Source organism: Anticarsia gemmatalis, chromosome 13, assembly GCF_050436995.1.
Source record: "Anticarsia gemmatalis isolate Benzon Research Colony breed Stoneville strain chromosome 13, ilAntGemm2 primary, whole genome shotgun sequence".
Lineage (NCBI taxonomy): Eukaryota > Metazoa > Arthropoda > Insecta > Lepidoptera > Erebidae > Anticarsia > Anticarsia gemmatalis.
The window spans coordinates 8,855,830-8,876,967 of NC_134757.1; the positions used below are offsets into that span (position 1 = coordinate 8,855,830).

The window sequence follows — 21,138 nt, forward strand, 5'->3', positions numbered from 1 at the left end:
TATAAAATTACTTGAGGTATAAAAGGATATTCTCGTTAAGTATTCAACTCATTATCTGATAGTAAATACTAGTAACAGTGGTGGATTAAGATGTATAATGTAAATAAAACTAAAAATATTTCAGTAATCAATTTTATTTTAAACGTAACCAATATCTGAAAGTGACATTCAAGAGTGCACAAGCTCGTGTGAATGATATATCGCAAAAACCAACCACTCCCCACTCTCTCCCACGAGGAAACCCATGAAATATGACGTATAAATGTTGTCCCAACCTTTCAAAACGATCCTTTTAAAAGCGCCTATAGCCACATGCAGTCCAACACATTAAAACTTGCGCAACAAACAAACGACGAACACGTTTCAACATTATGACTTTTTGTTTGGGCACATCAGAATTTATGATTGGAGTTTTTGAATCGTAAAATAGAGAGTAATTGAGTGGCTGTGTTACCCCAATGGTGGCTATAACCATTTGTGTGAATTGCCAATAAGTCTACTTTTTGTTTTTGGGTGTAAGTTGATGTTCGATGTATGCTTTTATTGTGGTGTGTTAAATGACTGTTTATAATGTGGTACTGGGGTAGAATTTTTCTTTACAGTTATGAGTTTGTTTGGATATGTATTAGGGATTTGGAGGATTGTAGGGAGACGTTTTCTATAATACTGTCCTGACGTATAGGAACATAATCTAGTTAAGACAATCGGCTACATTATTATTTAACAATATTTTTATACACTATGAAAAGTGTTACTTTATAAGTACTTCTTCAATGGTAATCTAGATAAATGAACATGTGCTCTTAAAATTTTTCATGATTAATCAAAATGCCCTTAAAATAATGATCCACCTATTCAAAATAAACCTGTAAAGCATACAAAAATACTTTAAAACCTTACGCGTCTAGCAAACTTTTACTCTTTCAGCCATGCATAAAATGTTCGTTCGAGGTTCGTTCAGTCTCTCAGCCATTTTCATCGTTGATGTCCTGCACTTGTCCGTTATAATAAAGTAGTCCACTTTGCACTCACTTGCCACGTGTCGCCGTAGCAGGCAGCTCCTAACACAATTTACTCCGGGGAAAAGCAACTACGTCACTGTTATGCTTATAAAATAATAGTTAACAAGAAAATTGAAATAAATTTTGTAACACGAACAAATTTGTCTCTGGTGAAGTGAAATAAAAGGTTGACTTTTAAACCAAAATAATACAACGCCTTGAGAACAAATTCCTTCCTCGATTTTAAGTAGGTACTCCATATTTTGAATACATGTTAGGCTTTTTAAAACAGTTATCTTGCATATAAAATGACTTATTCTTAATACGACGAGCAGCCGAGTACCTACCTATGTAGTCTGTAGTCTAGTTTTTGTATACTCTTGGTATTGATGAGTATTCTTTAAATAAATTCTATGCTTATTCTTAATATGGTGTAGATTAGGAAAACATCACCCCTGAAAAACTTAGAAAAGAAACCACTCGCAGAAGTATTTCAAAACAAAATATATTTTTGAATTCTGTAGCTAACCTACACCTTATACTGCTAAATGATCCCACGCGACACCAAAACCACGACACGTCGTACCCTGCCACACTCTGAAATAAACCTAGTGCCTGCAAACAAACTGCTTTTGTATGCTAAACAGGACGTTCTCCGCAATCCTGCTAATTGCGTGCAATCCAGTCCAAAGTTGCGTGTCAAAACGACCGGACTAACACTAATCTCGTGGGTACAGGCAGCATGAAAAATAGAAGCGTTTTTAGTAAAGCCCCTGGACATGCCTGAGGCAGAACGTTTGCTGTAAAAAGTTCCACATTCATAGTTCTACGGACATTTAAAAACTGTTGGCTTGTTAGATGGAGTGCGTTTAGCTTTTTTTTTCGTTTGCTGGTCTTTTGGAAGCGCACGTAGTTTGTACTGGAACGGGATTGTGTTGGATTTCATATCTGTTTTCATAGGTAGTGTTTCAATAGTTTTTATGATACAATAGTTAAAAGATTTTACTAAGAATTTCTCGAATTCTTAATTATTAAGATCAACACTTGATCACTGGGTATTATTAAAATTTATGAGTCGTTTGCAACAAAAATAGCTGTTCTTAAAAAAATCTTCTACTGTATTTATTATATCTTTATGTGAATATGTGTTTAGCATTTGAGGGTACCTATAGCTTTTCTTTGCAGGTTTTTGTATTTTTTGAATTTTAGAGTCGTGTTTTCATTTTCCTAAAAGACTATTTCTTTCAATCATTACCCCATAGGTAGAGAGACGGTGTTATCACAAACTATAGCTTAGCAAACCGAGATAGGTACCTCTACGGTCTTAGTTGAGGAATTAAGTAATTTACTTAATCTGGGCTAATCTTTGGTCGGACTCGTAGGGATGATTACATCGAGGCCTGGATCTTAGCATTCCATTACTCTTGGTACCGTGAGATAAACTTGACAACTGTGGTTGTAGTGCTCTTGAGTATATCATATGAGAAAATGTAGACATATTAGCTGTTTGTAATTTGGCTTACCCTTCATAATATGTGAACATAATTATGTTTTGTTGACAAAATATATATTGCGATATTTAGTGTGTTGTAATTTTATATTTTTTGAAATTAGACCTTTCTGTGGTTATGTCAAATTTTTAAACTCTTAAATTGGGAATTGAACCCAGCTAATTTGTCGAAAATCGAAACTACATTTTATTATATTTTACTGTACTAATTCTGCATTTCAAGAATAAGGGTGTTCAGAATAAAACGACTAGATACAAATCCAACATAATGCTTTATTTTACAAATACTATTTAATCGCCGTCTAAACGTTACGCTAAAGTACATACCTAGTAATTACATTTGGAGACACCGCATTATATACAGAAATTTTCAACATTCAATAATTATGTAAAGTTATAAGGCACATTAAAACATCTTAATACATAAACTATCTGTTATTATTCTAATAATTTTCTACCTATACAGATTGCGAATATAGTTTATCTTTCACATGTAAAATTAAATATATAATTCATTTTAAATAATAGATGATTTTTTTACCAATTAATAACAAAAAACAAGTCATCTTTTCGTAAAACTCAAACCAATTTACATCGGAGAATAACGAAAGTTTTAACGATGAAGCTATATACAATAAGATTGTTTAATAGAGTTTTACATAAATAAAATTTATATCGTCAATAATTCAAAATATTTGTGATGAATTCGTAATTGTGATTTCGTTCACTAGATTTTATTAAATTACATTTACAAACTTTTTAAGGATCTCGTTTCAATATTTTAAAATAAATTATTCAATAGAAATATTGAATAAAGTACTCATAGACTAATGAAAGTACAACGTGATGGTTCATAGACTATTTTTTCAAAATGGCTGACGTTAAAGAAAAACATTCAATAAGACCTAATTCTCTTTAGAATTTATATCATAAAGCTACCTATTTATAAAATGGGTTTAGATGGTGTTAGTCTAAACTCAATTTATTTTAAAAACGATCAAAGATATTCACAAAATTATAATTCAGTCAAATCTTTACGTAGTACTAAACTGTCAATAAAATTTGAAAGGTGAAAACAAAAGAGTGACTAACTTAAGCACAAACACCTAGGAAGACTGGTTGGCAGTAATCAGTATGTAGTCAGTTAGAGTAAAGACTAAAGCCCTTTCTAGACAAGCCTACGCAAGTTTTTGATACTCAACGATTTCTACCTTCAAGTGACTACCACCATACAAATTCAGTCGCGAGACAAATGGAATTGCGACGCGACTCGCGTTCAATTCTTAATAGATTTGTATGGCATTAGTCGTTTAAAGACTAAAATTGTTGGGTAACGGACATTTGCGTAGCTTTGTGTACAAAGGACCTAAGTCTAAGAATAAATAAGAATGAAAATATCTAGTTAAAAGAATGAAACGAACCATATTTTTAAATAAGAGAAAAATATATAAGTTCAATTGTATATTGCATAAATCTTCTTCAAATATTCGATCACAACGAGGAATGTAATTATTTTTAATGAAAAAAATATCTGAACAGAGAGATTCAAACGAGAATTAAATTGCTATCAGGAATGTATAGAATTTGGCCATAGGAATCAATAGATTAAAAGTCTAATTAAAAATAAATGCTTCTCAAACGTTAATGAAAAAATTATAGCCTTCGCATTTTTACATTGTGAATTATGATTTTTTTTTCCTAGTAATTTGTAACTCATAGGTATTTAATACAAATTATTATTATAAGTCACCTTTAAAACAATTTCACACCCAAAAAATGTAACTAAAAAATAAATTCGCTCAGTAACTTATGAGTACAAAAATATTTACTTATTTGATAACATATTATTAAAAATCTAAAATTCATTTTATAATACAAATTCACTAAAATTTTTATACAATCTACGACGTATGTCAAAACGACTAACTATAAATTGAAATGTATATTTAAATAAATCACTTTTATGTAATTTATGTAAAACTAAAAGTCATTATGATTTAATGACACCCTACTATGTGTCCTTTGTTGACCTCGGACTCTTCAGGGAATGTGTCAACGTTTACATACTCAGTCACAGACTTATATCTTAGGTCGTCAACTATCTTGTCATACGTTAAGTAATAAATATATTGAAGCATACAAGTATCAAAGATATGTACAATCCAAGTGTATACTAAGTTCTAACCGGTAAGTTAATACTCGATAAAGAATACTATTACAACATTAATTTTTACATAAAACACCTTTAAACTCCATAAAAAGACGGCAATAAACATTCATTCTAGTTCAAATAATTGTAATTTTACGATTCAAATAACTTAGATACAGACGCCATTGCATTACATTTATATCTCAGATATAAACGAAGTAAAGAAACACAAATAATAACTTAAGACTGTTTTCAACCTGACAACAAATTCTGAAGACGCAAACAAACAAATTAATCAGTATTTGCATTTCTTAACTCGCTGAGACTGAAACAACACAAAATGGCGTTTGTTTCAAGTCATTAGAACCGTATAAAAAACTCGATATTTTCAAGATATGTATTTAGATAAGTTCCGATTAACACTATTATATTTCTCGCATGAAAAACTAGAATTAACTTAATGTTGCCGATTTACAAGTCATCTAGACAATATTTTAGTAGTAATAAATAAACCACTATTAGAGAAAAACAGGCAAGCACCATCGATATTACAGTTATTAGTTGACTCTAACGCAAAACTATCACCGTTGAGTTTCACTTCTGTTACACAAACTGCAGTAGGAACTAAACAAATGGCATCCAAGCAAACTAAAACAACACATCAGTCATGAATAGGCCGAGTTCAATCGGGGTTTAATTTGAAAAATTTACAAGCCTGTTGAATGAAGCGTTCTACCGATACACTTCTTCACTTTACAATAAAATACACTTTTACTACAAGCATTCATTGCGTCAGACAACAAGTGAACCATTTGAATTAACACTAAGTCACAGTCACGTAGTTCGTACAGTTCGTAGTGTGTTTATATGAACAGCACTTCGACGTAAGCCTCCGGCTACTCGATCAGGTCAGCGGTTAGTCTGTCGCGGTTAAAGTTCTCCATGTTCCACATTTGCCTGCCCTCGTTCTCGTTGCATGTCTCCATCACTATCTTGTCCTTGTTTCGTGAGACCGCCATGCACTTCTCACTCGAGCCGTGCTTTAGTAACTTCGTCTGTAAAGAATTAAACATTGTAAGTAAACAAATCTGTACACGGTGTTCATTTCAAAAAGTAAGCTCGTTGATACTGAAAATGACATCAATTTATTATATCATTCTTCGTGCGAAAATCTAATGATTCTAATAAACATTAATTGGATCTAGAATAAAAGGTGACACAAATTTATCAAAGTATAAAGCTTTAGACCCGTAGCTGAGTGGGTAGTTTTAAATTGTGCCATCGTAACAAGAATTTGTCAAGAAACACAATTTATAGAAACGTCTAATTCAGCAGTTTTGCTGCCTAAATATTTCTAAATTTAGAGCCAGGTAGTACAAAGGTTTCGCCCAACTTCTTAAATTAATTTCACCAAAAATCTTACTAAGTAAATTATTGCCCAAGACAACTTTTCTAAGATTAATCTCATTCAATTAAAATTCTTTGGAATATTTGGGTAAGAAAATTTACCCATTAGGTACCGGCAAGACCTTTTGTTACACAAGACGAGCTATTAATAATATTTAGCTGTTTAATTTTGTACGATCAAAAAATATTTCAATATTTTATTCACTAAGAATATTCTAAAAAAGGATATCGGAAATACAAATTCATATTGGCATATAGAATTCTATCGTATAACGACTTAAAACTCTTAATGAAAAACGTCGTCATATCGTTCATAAGCGTAAATCGTCGTAACTTTCATGTTACTACGTATTTTAATATGGAAGTTTGAGTGAAAACTTACGTTGGAATCATAAAGCCACAGCTGGTTGCCTTTGGCGCCGTGGCATGGGTACAACACAACGTCATGACCCGAGTAGTCCAGGCAAGTCTCATCACGACGGATCTCACCGTTCTTTGAGTACATCCAGTACTAGAAATCGATATAAAACATATTAATATACGAAATTCCTCAACTATAATTGATAATATATACAATATCCTACATAAATATTTTTTTATATAAAAATAACAGTTTATAATTACTATTATATACATTGTTATAATAACTAAATATGTAAATCAAATGTTAAAATAAAATACTTTCGAATTTACTTTATTGTTTCGGTTAAAATTATGAATATAATAAAATATTATACCCAGAACCATAGCCGTACCAAAACCATATTATATCAAACAATAATAAAGATAATATTTACTAAAAAAATAAAACAGTAGGTCAGTTTTTACATTGGTTATTTATAAAAAGGCGTTAAGAATATTATTATAAAACTTAAAAAACTAAATTGCTTTTCAATATTTATGACAATGAATGTCCCAATATCAGAATTATATTATATTTGATATAAAGCGTTGATTGCAAAGAAAACATGATGATTGCACATAAATATTAAAAAGCTTCTATAGATAAAGTTTACCTAGCGGCAGTACCATATTTGGAAGAGGGAAATGTTTAAAAACTCACTGGAATCTAAACTACTGTTCAATAAAACCCTTACGAAGAGAAGGGCACAAAAGTTATTGAAATAGACATTCAGAAAATAAAACATTTGGTTCAGTTCAGTATCTAATGGTCGATTAGATGATAGTTTTACTAATTCTAGTTACATGGTTGTAAATAAGGTTGCCTAGTTTTTTCGTAAGCCGTTGTAAAGATGAAAATGTTTAAAGGAAAAATATTATTTTATTGTTTTCAAATTATTGGTGATCAGCTTACATTTGTTTAAAAATAACTGTATTCAATCAATATAAGAAAAGTTAATCGATCTTTATAATATTTACTAAAATATCTACTTAAATTTCATCTTTGCAAGGCTTAGGATATTTTCACATACACTTTTAATCCATATCCTTGGATCGCATTAGTACAGCAGATACATGAATGAACTTATTATGCGAAACACTAGCGTGTCAATCAGAAGAAACATCGTATGAGACACGCCAATGTTTTATTAATTAGTCAGTCGTAAAGTGCACTGTTAAGTCGGTTTATCAATGAAAGCTACTACAGTACCAAACTTACCGAAATATGAATGTTGATGAAGACCATAACCATTACACGAGTAAGCGAAAGCAGTGGAATGAATAATTTGGCGGCCTTTAGACAAACCTGGTTTCCGTATTCCCCGTGACATGGCCATACGTTGATAGGTTTCTTCATGTCTTCAGGGCCCGCAGGCGAGTCGAGGCACATTTCCGTTTCTCCATTCGCGATCTGATGCCATCCATAAGTTAAAAAGGCGTGCCAAAAAGCAAGCGTGCTGGCCCAACGTCATCATTCAAATTGTTTTTACTAATTTCAATTAAAAGAGCAATCTTTTCGAATGATGACCTTGGTTTCTTGTGATAATGAAGATGAAAAACATTAACAACTATTATCAAATTAACAATGAAACAGATCATTCCTCATGTACGTCACAACATCAAATTGGAAAAACCGAAAAACCGCTAAGACCATAACTAAATAAAATCCAACCCAAGACAACACAACTCCTTTGTTCTAGGAGTACCTGCCGGCCACCAGTTCCGTGACATTTGCGTATTATGAGACGAGGTTGAGGTCCATTCTCTTCTGGCATATCGGGAACTGTCACCCCGTCAAGACATCCGAATACAACGTTTCGAACCTATGAGCGGTTGTCATAAAAAGAAACAAAATGCAAGTGACTATGGGTGCTTTATAGGGAAACCGTGCTTTCAACGTGCATAATAGAGTGCAATGATGGAGACTGAACGCAAACAAAACAAACATTTCAAAATTTTGAACAATATCTCCTGCAAATTGGTACTGCCGCAGTCGGTCAAAATAAGATCGACAGAAGACCTGATTTCCTCCTTGCCGGTGACACGGGTATAGTCCGACTGGTTTATGATGATCTGACTTGCGTGTTGGAGAGTCCAAACATATCTTTTGGAAGGCGACATTTCGGATCTGTACAGGTAATAATTTTGAAGAACACGTTCAATTAATTTGCACTCATGATTGTTTTAGGGAACAAGTTTGCAATAAAATCATTTATGATATTGATCTTCAATAAAAAAAACATATCGTAACGATTTCAATTAGATTTTGAATTATGAATAAATAAAACGAACGCACCTCTCCATGAGCGACGGACTCTCCGGGAATAAACAGTTCGGGATAAATGTTCTTCAAATACCACTCAAAAGATTTACATCCCAATTTCTCTCTCAAGTTTCTTCGACCGCTGATGTCTCCGTAATCACCCTTATCGTTACCGACACGCTGGTAATAGTACTTCGCATAATCATCCAGCCAAACCTAAACCATTAGAAATGTTACTGGTAAAATTTTATTTCAAAAGGTTAGTAGCAGTAATATGATTTATAATACTTAGCACTATTTTATTAAAGTATTTATAAAATACTTTACCTCAGCCAATCGTACAGAATTTCTCTTCAGTACGTTGACACCCGTTCGCCACTTGTAAGGTGAACGTTTCCTGAATATGTGACCAACGTGCGAGCATGGAACGATCTCTAGAGTGCCGCCGCACATCCAGGTTTTAAACGAAAGTTCTAGATTTTCACCGCCCCAAATATCAAACCCACTATCATATGTTCCGAGTCTCTCGAAGAACTCTTTGTCGATGGCAAACAGTCCACCAGCCATAGTCGGAGACCAGACAGGCTCCGCAGTATGTTGGTGCCTCGTTCGCTCCCTCGATGGTACGGGGTGCCAATTGAACTGGAGATTCCAGTCGAAACCACCAACATTGACTGAAGTTGAGTCCCTGTAGTGGTACTCGAGGGTATTATCGTCAATAACATCAATTACAGGGCAGACCACTGTAGTTTTATTACGGGCAATTCTGTCTAGTAATGGTTCGAGCCAGCCTGGAATAAAAAGTAGAGGTTAATAAATGTTAATCTGGGTTATGCCACTTAACTCCAAATCCATTGTTCTCTAAACTTTAACATCCCATACATTATTTCCACTTTGACTCCAAAGCAATAAAAAAAAAATAATTTATAGATAGAAATATTTCCCTACATCAATTCCACTTAACTCCAAAAGAGTTTTTGTAGAGTCAGCAGCAAAAATTATATCTTGACGATATTTTGGTGTAAGCCCATATACCAAACGTCCTAGTAATTTTTCACAAACCAGTAATTTTGATTAAAGTTATTATAATTAGGTTAGTCAGTTCATCGTCCTCAAAAACGAACACCGTAGGATCAAAAGTGCTATCCTGGTGAAAAGATTGAAAGTCAAGGACGGGATTAAGCTGTTATATTAGAATAAAGTTCTAAATAAAAATTAAATTTCTTACTTAGCTAAGTTAACATAAAATAAATAGTGCAGGTTTTAATGTATAAGATATAAGTTTTTTAGATATAAGTTGTCGGAGTACACGCGCTGTTTGCGTCGATGTTCTTATAATTTTAGATTTTTTTTGTTGATTTTTCAAGTGATGTTTACTACGTAATAAGATTGGATGTTCAATATTATAATTATTCAGGGCCTGACCATGCCTGCGCGTAGTGCAGCGACTCGAACTGCTCCCTCTGCATCCATGTCATCCGTATGGCTAAATATTTTATGCTGCTGACTCTACTTCTGCTGATTTCTTGGAGTTAAAGTGGAATGAATTATATTTAAATAAAATATTTATTAAAACTGTTTTGGAGTTAAAGTGGAACGTTTTTTTGGAGTTAAGTGGAATAACCCGTTAATCTTAATGTATCTGAATTAACTAATTGTATAATTTTACCTTCGGTGCACTCGCAATGGCTGTCGAGGTATGTTAGAACAGGAGCCGTAACATATCTTGCGCCGAGTAGTCGCGCTCTGATGAGACCCTCACGTCGAGTGGCTCTAACTATTCTAACTTTGGGTAATGAAGACATGTAGTCATCCAACTGCTGCATTAAGTGCGCTGAAATAAAATAAAAACCATGTATTTATAAAAGCTTATTTTCTCCGAAATAAATACAATGAACTATACTATAAAAACAACTGAGTTTGTAATAGTAAATACTTACGCATATCAGAGAAGTCGTCTACAAGAATAATCTCCTTGATGAGGTGTGCGGGCGACCTATCGAGCACGGAATGCACCGTCCTAAGTAACACAGACCACGCTTCATTGTGGAAACAAATCACTACGGACGTCTGCGGCAGGTCCTCTAAGTATCTGCCTGGCTGTTTACACCTGCACAGACACAATGTAAATTAATTGAACGTTTTAACAGGAATAGTCCGGAATAGACGACGCTATTTTGGTCTGTTCACATAATTATACGGTTAAATAATACAAAGTAGTTTATGATTTTAAAGCAATATCAAGTACATTTCTGACACAAAATGACTAGATTTTCTCCATTCGCTATGGACTGGTCTTCCTTACATTACTGTTTAAGTTGAAAAACGCTACAATTAAAATAATACTTATCATCATTACGAAATGCTAGAAATAGAAACTCATTATACAAGTGTCGCAGTTTACAGTTAAAAATAACACCGTGAGCTTAGATAAACTCCAACCGCAAAATATTGCTGGCAAGAAAAATAATATTTCACAACCGCAGTCGATTTTAACGACTGCTACTTAAGATAAGCAGGTGAAATGTTATTTTTTCCCCTTCCTTATTCAACGGAAAATATAAGTCTGAAGTATGTGATAAGAAACAAAAAGGATATAGAGGAAATCTCGAAATCCCTTGGGCTGTTCTCACGTTGTACCTCATATAACGTGTTATAAGGATTTCATATCATTTCCTTACCATTCGTCCCTGGGGTCCGGTAGCTTTCTCCTAATGGATATCAGGTCACTAACATATTGGTTGAAAGCGTTCTTTTTCCATCCTTCTTGGACGGCTTGCTTTGTTTCGTCGGTGATATTCTTGGGTAGAACTACCGGTTTGCCGAGTTCCCCGGGTGCGTTGTCCGAGCCAGGAGCAGCTATTACACCGAGCCCTACGGGATGTCAACCATTATAACCTACATCCTTTTAAAAATGACACCGCAATAAACTAGTTCTTATTGCATTTATTATTAATATGTTAGAAAGTTTTATGTGGAGTAATGAACAGATCAATTTCCAATGTCAGTCGATGCTTAATATTGTATTACGGTTAGTTAAACACTGGTGTGTAATCAATATTAATTAATGTTATTATCTACAGCTGCGGCTAAATGCTATAACAATGCAAATTAGTATACAGCTAATTAACTACCTTCACCAGTACATTAGCTCTACAAATTACTTGGATAGGTTCTATTGACAGTTCTAACTACGACGCCAAACAGTCTTGATTGCTACGAAATAGAATATCTATCTACATGTGTGTGTTTAGTACTAAGAAACAAACGCCTTTAAAATATTACCTTCGTTTCCCGCAAGCCGACCGATCCAATCGACCCGCATTCGTGCTGTGACGGACAAACGCACATTATCATGCAAAATATCGAAACAAAGGAAGCCACTAACTACAAAACTATTTCATGCAGATAAATAATCACGTGACTGTACAATAACATACCTAATATTTATAAGTTTAAATATACCGAAGAGCCTGAGATTTGTTAGGCGTTAGTGGTTAGGACAGTCTTTGTTACATTAAAACATTTATTTACACAGACCAACTTTAGAAAACATCACGTCACAGACATATTTGTCACATACATACACATCTGAAAACCCTGATTGTCTTTCATTTATAAATTAAATATCTCTGATGAAGTTTCAATTGCACACTGAACCGAGAAACAATGAGATTAGCGACATTTGTTATAAAACGCAAAGACAACATAGACGACAATATTTATAAATGCAAACAGTAGCACTGCGCCGTTATAATTTAAACGGAATGTTTTTTTACGAAATAAAATAAATAAGAGACGAAGAATGTCGAGGTTTTTTTCCTTTTACATCTCGGGGGACGCGATCCTCAATTTGATTTCTGCAGAAAGGTTTCCTTAACGAAACATACCTAATAAAACTGGACCGCTTTCTGCAAAAATGATTCAGTCCACAGAAACCTCATTTGGAGATAATAGAGTTTAAAGTTTAATGCGGTATTTCTCTGGCTATGTAATACTAAATGTTGTATTTTTAATTTTACGATATTCTAAGTGTACTAAACTAATTTAAATGCATGTATTTAGTAAATAAAATTTTATAGTTTAGTAGATATTCAAGAAAACATGTGCGTGAATCATTATTACAAAATAAATTTTGTATGGACTTAGCCGTATAAGGCGCAGAAATAAAATTGCAAAAATGTTCCATAGTATGACAAAAATAAAACTCAAAAATGTTTATTATTTAGGTTTTATTTAAAAAAATACAAAAGTTACATTACTCCTCCTCTAAATCAAAGTCAGGTTCATCACAATAACCATCTATATCATCTATTATTGCGTCGTCTCCCTTCAGTTTTTTATAGAAATCAATGCAATCATTTGGTATAAGATGGAATAACGATTTCAAATCGTTTAACTTCTTTTTGTTAATCCGTTTTCCTGAAGGCCATAATGCTTGCAAATCTTCTTCTACTACAGCCAAAGCAACACCTTTCATTTTTGTGTTAAACATTTTATGAGAAAATCGTGAGCTAAGCTTTATTGCAAAAATGATTCAAATGGTGTGGATCGTTTTAGTAAAATTTTAACAGTAATCTTTGATTGCGCTTAAAGTTTTACAAAAATGATCCAGCTCGCTAGAATCATTTTGGCAAAACTTTAGCGCAATTAAAAAGTTTGATTTAGGAATATGCATAAATGATCTTCAATAAGTTTAAATATTATTTGCAGTCGTGTACTACAAATTAATTGTAAATTGTGTGCAATACATACAATTTGATTGAAGGTACAACTATATTGCAATAAAAATAGCAAGTTTAAATAAACAAATGCCTACTTAATTAAGGTTTTTGGCTTAAAAATAATATTTTGTTTACTTTAAAGGAAAGATATTAAATGTAAATTTTAGATTTTACCGTGAATCGTTTTTAAGATTTTTTTTTCATTTTTCTATATTTATATAGATATTCATGTGGTCTGATTCAGTATTTCTGAAGTCGGATGTTATTAAGAATTGGGTTAAAATGATTCAAGGTGTCTGGAACATTTAAGCATAATGATTTTCGTAATATTTCCCATATTGTATAAAAAGCATAAATGTTCCAATTAGTTTGAATCATTATAGCAAAAAAAAAATAACACATGTCAGGGCAGTCAAGAAAATGCAAAAATGATTCTAATAGCTTGAAACACTAATACATAATAAAAAATGATTTTTGCCACAACAGCTGTGGTTTGGATCATACGGATTTTCCTTAATTATTAACATAGAGATCTGAGTCTTTGATATGTTAAAATATACCTTATTTAGAGTCCATAGGTCACAAAATCTCGAAAATGTCGAGTTTGTGGGTTGGATCATTTTTGCAGAAAGCGGTCCAACTTATCTCCGTATCTGTTTTGTATTCATCAGATTCAGATTTATTTATTGCTAGATCATCGTAAGTGTTATAAGTTAATACCAATTGTTGACACAGTGCGAACGTGTGAAATATCTACCTTGTTTTAACACCTACACCGTGCATTCACATGCATTTTGAACACATAATAGACTTACCATCGGATAGATTATTCCCGTAGGATTCACTCTTCCTTTTCGTGGCTGTTGGTTTCGCCATTTTTAAAGGTTTCGCCTCTGGATCGTCGTATTCTATCGCTGGAGCGCCAATGGCGTTCCTTGAGCCGCCATTAGTAGTCAACAGAGCGACCATAAACCAAATTGCTGTCAGTATGAGCACAGCTTTTAATATCAACGTCCGTCTCCGTAGGAAAAACATGCTGTAGTATTTCATTTCTCGCACAGTTTATTTCTTATACAAGATGAAGACTCGATTAAGTTTTAAGTTTGTTTGATTCACTCAATACATTTCTCGAAACTTGTTTTTATATATTTTAGTCTTATTTTCATTAATATCTAAGATGTTTAAATCAAAAAATCTTCTTTATAGAATTTGAGCAATAATGTTTACACTATCTATAATCACAAAAGGGTGACTAGCATAAAATAATGAGATATGTATTCGTATTATTACGAGTGTCACAAGATATGCCTCTTCGATATGACAGTTGCACTGAAAGACATTTACTTCACATGACTTTGGTGAATGTTTTGGCTATAAATTCGCCTCAATCTGTTTATGTTTTATCACTTTCTTTCTTGTTTTTTGTTTCATTTCCAACTCCTTAATGAGCATGATTTATCGTCCATATTCTTCAACGAGAGTCCTGTGAACAAAATTGTTGGTTATCAATAACGAAACACGCACACTCTATCACACGTAAATAAAGTACACATAATTTTGATTGATGTTCTTTTCTGAGTATAGCTGTATAGCTATCTTATAAATACTTATGGCAGGCGATTTTTCGCCAAATCCCCGACGGTGGCTACTGAAAAGGTAATTGTGTCGGAAGGCCCCTTTTAGGGGTTCCCCACCTTGGATACCGTGATTACAAAAATATACCTCTTCAGGCTGAAATAATAAGGTGTAATAACTTTTTCTTTCATATTAAATAAAGTATAGGGCTATTTTATCTCGGAACGATTACTTACTTAGGTGTATATATGTATTTATTTTGATTGCTTCTTTGATATGATAAAGTTACAAATTATATTTATTATTATTGAATTAACATTCAGTATATCTATACCGACAATAAAACCAAAGCTTGTAAATGAGAAAAAAAACTTAAGAAAGACGAAGTAAACAAAAAACCACCTACTTTGACATGATTATACTCAAAATCAATATCACCCATAAATACACAAAGACCATTATTTACAAGGTCGAACTACTGTTTCGCAGCCCTACATACCTAGTACCATGGATATATAAAACGGGGCCCTTTTCTAGTGGTGTGAGGGGTCGGTAGCGGTTTCCGCTGCGACTGATGGATCGCTCCGCTTCGTATATATCGGAGCTAGCTGGCCGTGCCATTTTTCAAGTGGTCACAGTGCTATTAAGTAGGCCCGAATGGCGATACATGACGTAAGTTAAAAAATGCCCTGCAATTGTTCCACGTCTAATGTTTTATGACTTCGCTGTTACCACCATTTGCAAAAGATACAGTGTGATTGATAGAAAGAACAAATTATTTGTGTGTATGCGAATAGCAGTTTGCTTAGTATCTTTGTAAAATATTCAAACACACAATGAGTGCGGAATCGATCGTAAAATTGACTATCTCTAAAGAAAATGATTAGATTTGAGTAAAAATTTTGGAGCTTGGAAATCTTATAGAATAATTGAACCTTAAATGTTTTACACTTTTAAAACTAATAAAATTAATTTGAACACTGCTACTTACTCAAGTTTTCTGTAATAGAAAATGGTCTATTAAAGATTGTCATCTACTTATTAATACCCTAAAGTTATCGATAAACTCAAATGGACGTTATAAAATAACTTCACTAAGGCTTTTATCGCTGTATTAGTTTGATGCTAATCTCAAAGGACTGAAAATTAGAAACATCTACTAAGGATTTTTGAAATTCATACAATAATTCGCGAAGATTTTCAAGAAAACGAACACTTTCAGGCAAAGTGGGAGCAGCTATCACATTATCCTATTTTAAAAATATTTTATTCAGAAGGTAAAAATAATTTCAATAAAATTTCAATGGGTCTCGCCGACTCGAGAAATGGAAATGAGAGTGAAATACGAAGATTCCTTGTGTAATCTGACCTCAATTCCTATATTGCTGCACACACTTAACCCGAATTTTATGTAAAGTTAAACTTCAACTTTTTAATTAAAACTACGAACTTTGCATCATCTTAAAACGTTACTTTACCTCGTAACTGCGATGTTGTTGCAAATTTGAGAACGGCTTCGTATCTGTAACAATTACAAAAACATTTAAGCTCCGAGATAAGGAAGATGGTTCAATTTCGATACATTTACCTAAAGAGCGGTGTCGAAATACAAGCAATAAATTAGATAAAATCTTTACGGTTTCAAATTTAACGTAAATAGCTCCAAATGGCGAAATATCCGAACGTCTCAAACGTCTGCTGTAATAAATTTGAGGGAACTCCTCCCGGGGGCTTATAGCCATTTGAGCCGAATCGGTATAAATTTTAAACGTTCATCATAGATATTATTTGGATTAGGTATAAAAACATATTTTATGGCACTACAAAGTTTTATTATTTGTCATCTGGAATGAAAATGGCGAGCAGCCGAATACATTTACAATATGAAAAATGTATCATATTCTTAGGGCGAAACTAAAAGTAATTTAGTAAAAATGTGTCGGTTACGACCTTCAGAATCTCTAGGTATTCCATCATAGAAAGTAGACTTGTATGACTAACGCATATACTTACTTATGTTGGTATCATGAATCGCCAAATGAGGTCGTGAATACGTTTTATTTGCGAAAAAAATATTCTTTAACAAATGTCGATCAGGCTCATATTTATCCATCACTAATCGCCAGGTATATTTCAAAATAGATATAGATTATTGCTTCTACAAAAAGAAATAATGAAAAATTAAGCTAACTTTCAATGCCGAATAATTAAACTGTAAGTATACAGCAAACATTACTCTCCTTTACGCTGCGCAGTCAATATGCCTAGTCTAATGGTAAGTACCATTCAATATAGTACCATTTCACTCTGTCAATATAAAAATTATTACTCGTTAAATCGTGAAAAGACGGACATACCCTTTGATTCGTCTTTAGCTTTAAACGCAAAACACTTAACCCATAATTTCATTTGTCAACGTCAAGATTCTTGAAACTACGAATAACCGTTTGGAAACTTAAACAGAAGCAATTTACTGCGTGAAGAATGAAACGCCTCTGACTAACATTTGTACGAGAAAATGAACGGACTATTAGTCAGTTGTACGCATTTTTATGGGGCGTGTTTTTATAATGTTTGCCTTTACGCATTGCTCGGTTATAGGTTATAATATGTATCCTGCTTTCGAGGAGATAGTAAAGATACTAATGAACTACCAACACAATATCGATTAATCTTTGATAACAACATGTATGTGATAATTATTTTATTTATTATGATTTTAGTTATACGGAAGTGATTGTTTGTTTTTCCTTTTATCACTTTGACAGCACACAAAACGGTTGAATCGATTTTATTGAAATTGGCAAGAAAATAAATTTGTTATAAAAAAAACAAAGCGGGCCTATCGGCAGACAAAATGTGCTAGTATAACAATATATAGAGCTAAGAAAAAACTGGAAGAACTGTGACAGAAGACGTCGCACGCGTTGGTCCACGCTATCAGAAATGTAAAAAATCTATACAGCTGAAGAACCTAAAACTTTCCTTTGTAACTTCATAACTACAATGTATTCAAACATAATAATAACATTCAAACGGTCTATCGAATCCATACACATAATTGAGCGCGTGGGCAGCGCCGGATGTTAATGTTGACTAAAATGAAATAATGTATAGTTTAGTTAATTCGGCTCTCGACAAATAATTTGTGGCTAAACCACAGTTTAATTTACTAGTTGAATTTACGCTTTACAAATTACACTCAATTAATACAATAACATATTCCATTTAACAATTCGTTGATCAAATTATTAGGTTAATTTTATCAAACGATTTTATTAGCCTCAATTAATGTTATATTTAAAATTAGGACCACAAGTTTTGTAGGATTTTAGTAGCAATGATCAAAAAATGCATTATCATGTTTATTAGAAAATGCAAGTAACCTATTCCTGGATCATGTAGTGATTAAAATTAAACCATGTTGTACTAACATCAAAACTATAATGTTGAAAGATACATTCAAAATAACACCTCTTGATTTTGTGAAGTTGTCTAAATCAGATTCATATAGCCCAATTGAGAATGTTCAACATTCAATAACAGAAAACGTTTTAGCGAAGCACAAAAACTAAATGAAAAGCATACTACACATTAATTAATGTCATTTAATGCTGTCCGCGTACTGCTGGAATTTGTAAAACATGTCAACGATGTTTCCCTCAGTTGTCGAGATTGCAAAGAACAATTTTAATTAAATAGTTTAGAGCGATGTCACAATATAATGGTGCAGTGTTTCAGCTAAGCATTTAGATTATTTTGCGGGAGTTTGTAAACTGGGCTCGAAGCCATAGAGCGAGCGGAAGGGAACTAACAGGTAAAACAAGTTCAGTAGGACGAACAATAATGCATGCAGTTTATTATAATAAAAATGTGTGTAATTATTTTTGTTTATGTGAACACCAGTTGCTTGTTATTGGGGTCAATAATAGAAAAGTTGTGAGCTTTGCTTTTATAGACATCGGTAATTTAATATTTTATAAAAAATTTAAGATACTTGCTAAAAAAAAAAATATTTTCACTCAAATCCACAAACACACATAATAACCAAAATTAAAATCTCCTTAATAAGTAGTTCTCAGTTAGGCACTCCTTCATTATCTCAATCCTACCTAATTTATTGCAAGAAGTCTCACAAATAAATTAAAACAAACACTCTAATGGCCGTACTTTGTATTGCGTGCGCGCAACCATGACCTAAGCGAACTCCCGCCCTCTGGTCACGAGTTGATGTGCAACTACTAATTTACTTCATTACTCCATTCATCATTTTACTATACACTCACATAGAAATTATGCTGCGACCTGATTAGCGAGATTGCATTCGAATGATAGAGGACAAATGATAGCGGCTCTTGCTGTAAACTAAGAAAGGGAAGAGGTACGGTCAACAACTAAGGAAGCTGTAAAAAGAGAAAAATCTCAGACATACAAAAACATATTCTTCGGAACAAGGTAAGCTAGAAGTATGGTTACCTAGTAAAAATTTTGTATAATCACCGAGATATCTATTACCAAAATAATATTATTAAAAACTTTTGACATACTCTGAAGCACAGGTCTCGGTTATATTTATACCTTTGGTAGATATTGCTTACTTCATTAAAAGATATTCTAGCTATTAATAATGATCATCAAATCTTAAATATTTTAACCAAAAATCTTCCAGAAGCAATCGCAATTAAAACGATACTCCCCAATTGAGTGCCTTCCAACATCAAAGAACAAAATGCTCCAAAAACAAACATTTGAAATCTTTGAAACGCGGATTATTAAGCGTGAATAAATGGACTTAACAAGATCAGACAAGATTACATTGAGTTAAATGTTAATTAATACCACAGTGATCCGGTATTACAAAAAAAGCTCAATGAATCTGAGGAAAAGGGTTGCGAAAAATGTTTTAAATGAGTACAATTGAGATCTGTTGATTTTATTTAAATGGTTTTAAATACTGATAAATTGAACTGGTAAATAAATAAAGGTAATATAACGCTTTGAAGATTCTATGGGGTTGACAGAGGCTTCTGAAAGATGCTGTCTCTACAACTCTATGTAATTGTCGTGATCATTTTAATAAATAAGTTTATGCTATTTAAGCAATGTACCTATTATCTTCTTATAAATAAAAATAAATTGACAAATGTGTTGCCTAACCAACTCAAGTTATTTATTCTGCAAAATTTTCTTTTGTTCACTGAGAAAGTTTTTAGAGAGAAAAACCAAATAATGCAAGAAAATTCGTGAGTGAAACTGCACCAGTTAGCTAGTTGTATACAAAAAGATATTTAACAAACTTGTAGAAAAAAATAAAACAAAGAGTAGCCAAAAACACGTTGCGTACCAAATAATAAACGAGTATAAAGAGCACAATAATGATCTACGTAAATAAAAAACTCCATTAACAACAACTTTCGAGAAAAATCTATTATCACGTCAAATCTTAACTTTTAAACCATTATTATTAGTGGAGTAATATTTTACTTGCGTCGAGATAAATGGATATTTCCCTAACACAGATCACTCTTGATAATAAACCAATTACTTTGTTCAGAACGAAAAAAAAATTAAAAATGGACGTCAGAAGCTAAATCGCTCGAGATCTTGAGTAGAACGAAGATAAAATGACCTAATTTAGCAATGCCCCTTGAGAATTCATTTTCTTTTATCAAAGTCCATAGACACCTTCCCGGATCCATTTAATTTTAAATATTCGATAGGCAAGAAATATTTTTTTACGATAATAACTCACTAATATAGCAATTTATTTTAAACCGTGTTCCAGTGATCATAGGTTTGATAGAGTACAGAACATGTACGTGTATCATTATTTCGAATCAGAGTATCCGGTTTATTTCTAAGAACTAGTAACGGGAAGAAACTTTTCGTTAATAATTCAGATAATATTAGCATAATAGGTTCCTACTAAACAAAACACTCATTACTAATATAAAATTCTCGGAAAGTAAACAGTCGGCAGTAGTAAAAACATGTCAACAAAATATTATGATCTCTACTCCATCCTCGTGAATTCTTAATAGGCTTTTGAGTAACCGAGTGCCAAGCGTGATGGCACTGGTTGTGAAAAAACTCCAAATCTGGTTAGC

At 32.9% G+C, this 21,138-nt stretch overlaps 2 protein-coding genes across 4 annotated transcripts in view; both read right to left on the reverse strand.

The window, feature by feature from the left end:
• Window positions 1–2,764: 2,764 nt before the first annotated feature.
• On the reverse strand, window positions 2,765–14,852 carry Pgant9 (polypeptide N-acetylgalactosaminyltransferase 9). 3 transcript variants are annotated; one of them, XM_076121367.1, is made up of 10 exons: window positions 14,272–14,852; window positions 12,018–12,062; window positions 11,414–11,606; window positions 10,673–10,842; window positions 10,402–10,566; window positions 9,060–9,523; window positions 8,766–8,948; window positions 7,776–7,880; window positions 6,450–6,578; window positions 2,765–5,715 (listed from the first exon to the last, which is right to left on the reverse strand). In XM_076121367.1, exons 1-10 carry the CDS (start codon window positions 14,504–14,506, stop codon window positions 5,557–5,559), a joined length of 1,848 nt encoding a protein of 615 aa, XP_075977482.1. In that variant the 5' UTR covers window positions 14,507–14,852; the 3' UTR covers window positions 2,765–5,556. The 3 variants fall into 3 exon arrangements, with proteins under 3 accessions (XP_075977482.1, XP_075977481.1, XP_075977483.1); XM_076121366.1 differs by lacking the exon at window positions 7,776–7,880 and adding an exon at window positions 8,490–8,597 and having other exon boundaries at window positions 14,272–14,848; XM_076121368.1 differs by lacking the exons at window positions 7,776–7,880; window positions 12,018–12,062 and adding an exon at window positions 8,490–8,597 and having other exon boundaries at window positions 14,272–14,845.
• Window positions 14,800–21,138, reverse strand: part of LOC142977757 (uncharacterized) — a 124,778-nt gene continuing 118,439 nt past the window's right edge. Inside the window, exons 6-7 of the mRNA XM_076121843.1 lie at window positions 16,510–16,553; window positions 14,800–14,939 (exon numbers count right to left, since the gene is read on the reverse strand). Coding sequence (XP_075977958.1) covers window positions 14,912–14,939; window positions 16,510–16,553 — 72 coding nt within the window. The 3' untranslated portion in view covers window positions 14,800–14,911. The remainder of the gene's footprint in view (window positions 14,940–16,509; window positions 16,554–21,138) is intronic.

Coding starts and splice junctions, on each gene's coding strand:
- Pgant9 (XM_076121366.1), bottom strand. CDS start 14,506: ATGAAATACTACAGCATGTTTTTCCTACGGAGACGGACGTTGATATTA. Junction 12,063..14,271: donor CGGGAATAATCTATCCGATG/GTAAGTCTATTA, acceptor TGTCCGTCACAG/CACGAATGCGGGTCGATTGG. Junction 6,579..8,489: donor ACCGGCAAGGAGGAAATCAG/GTCTTCTGTCGA, acceptor ATCGATTTCTAG/TACTGGATGTACTCAAAGAA.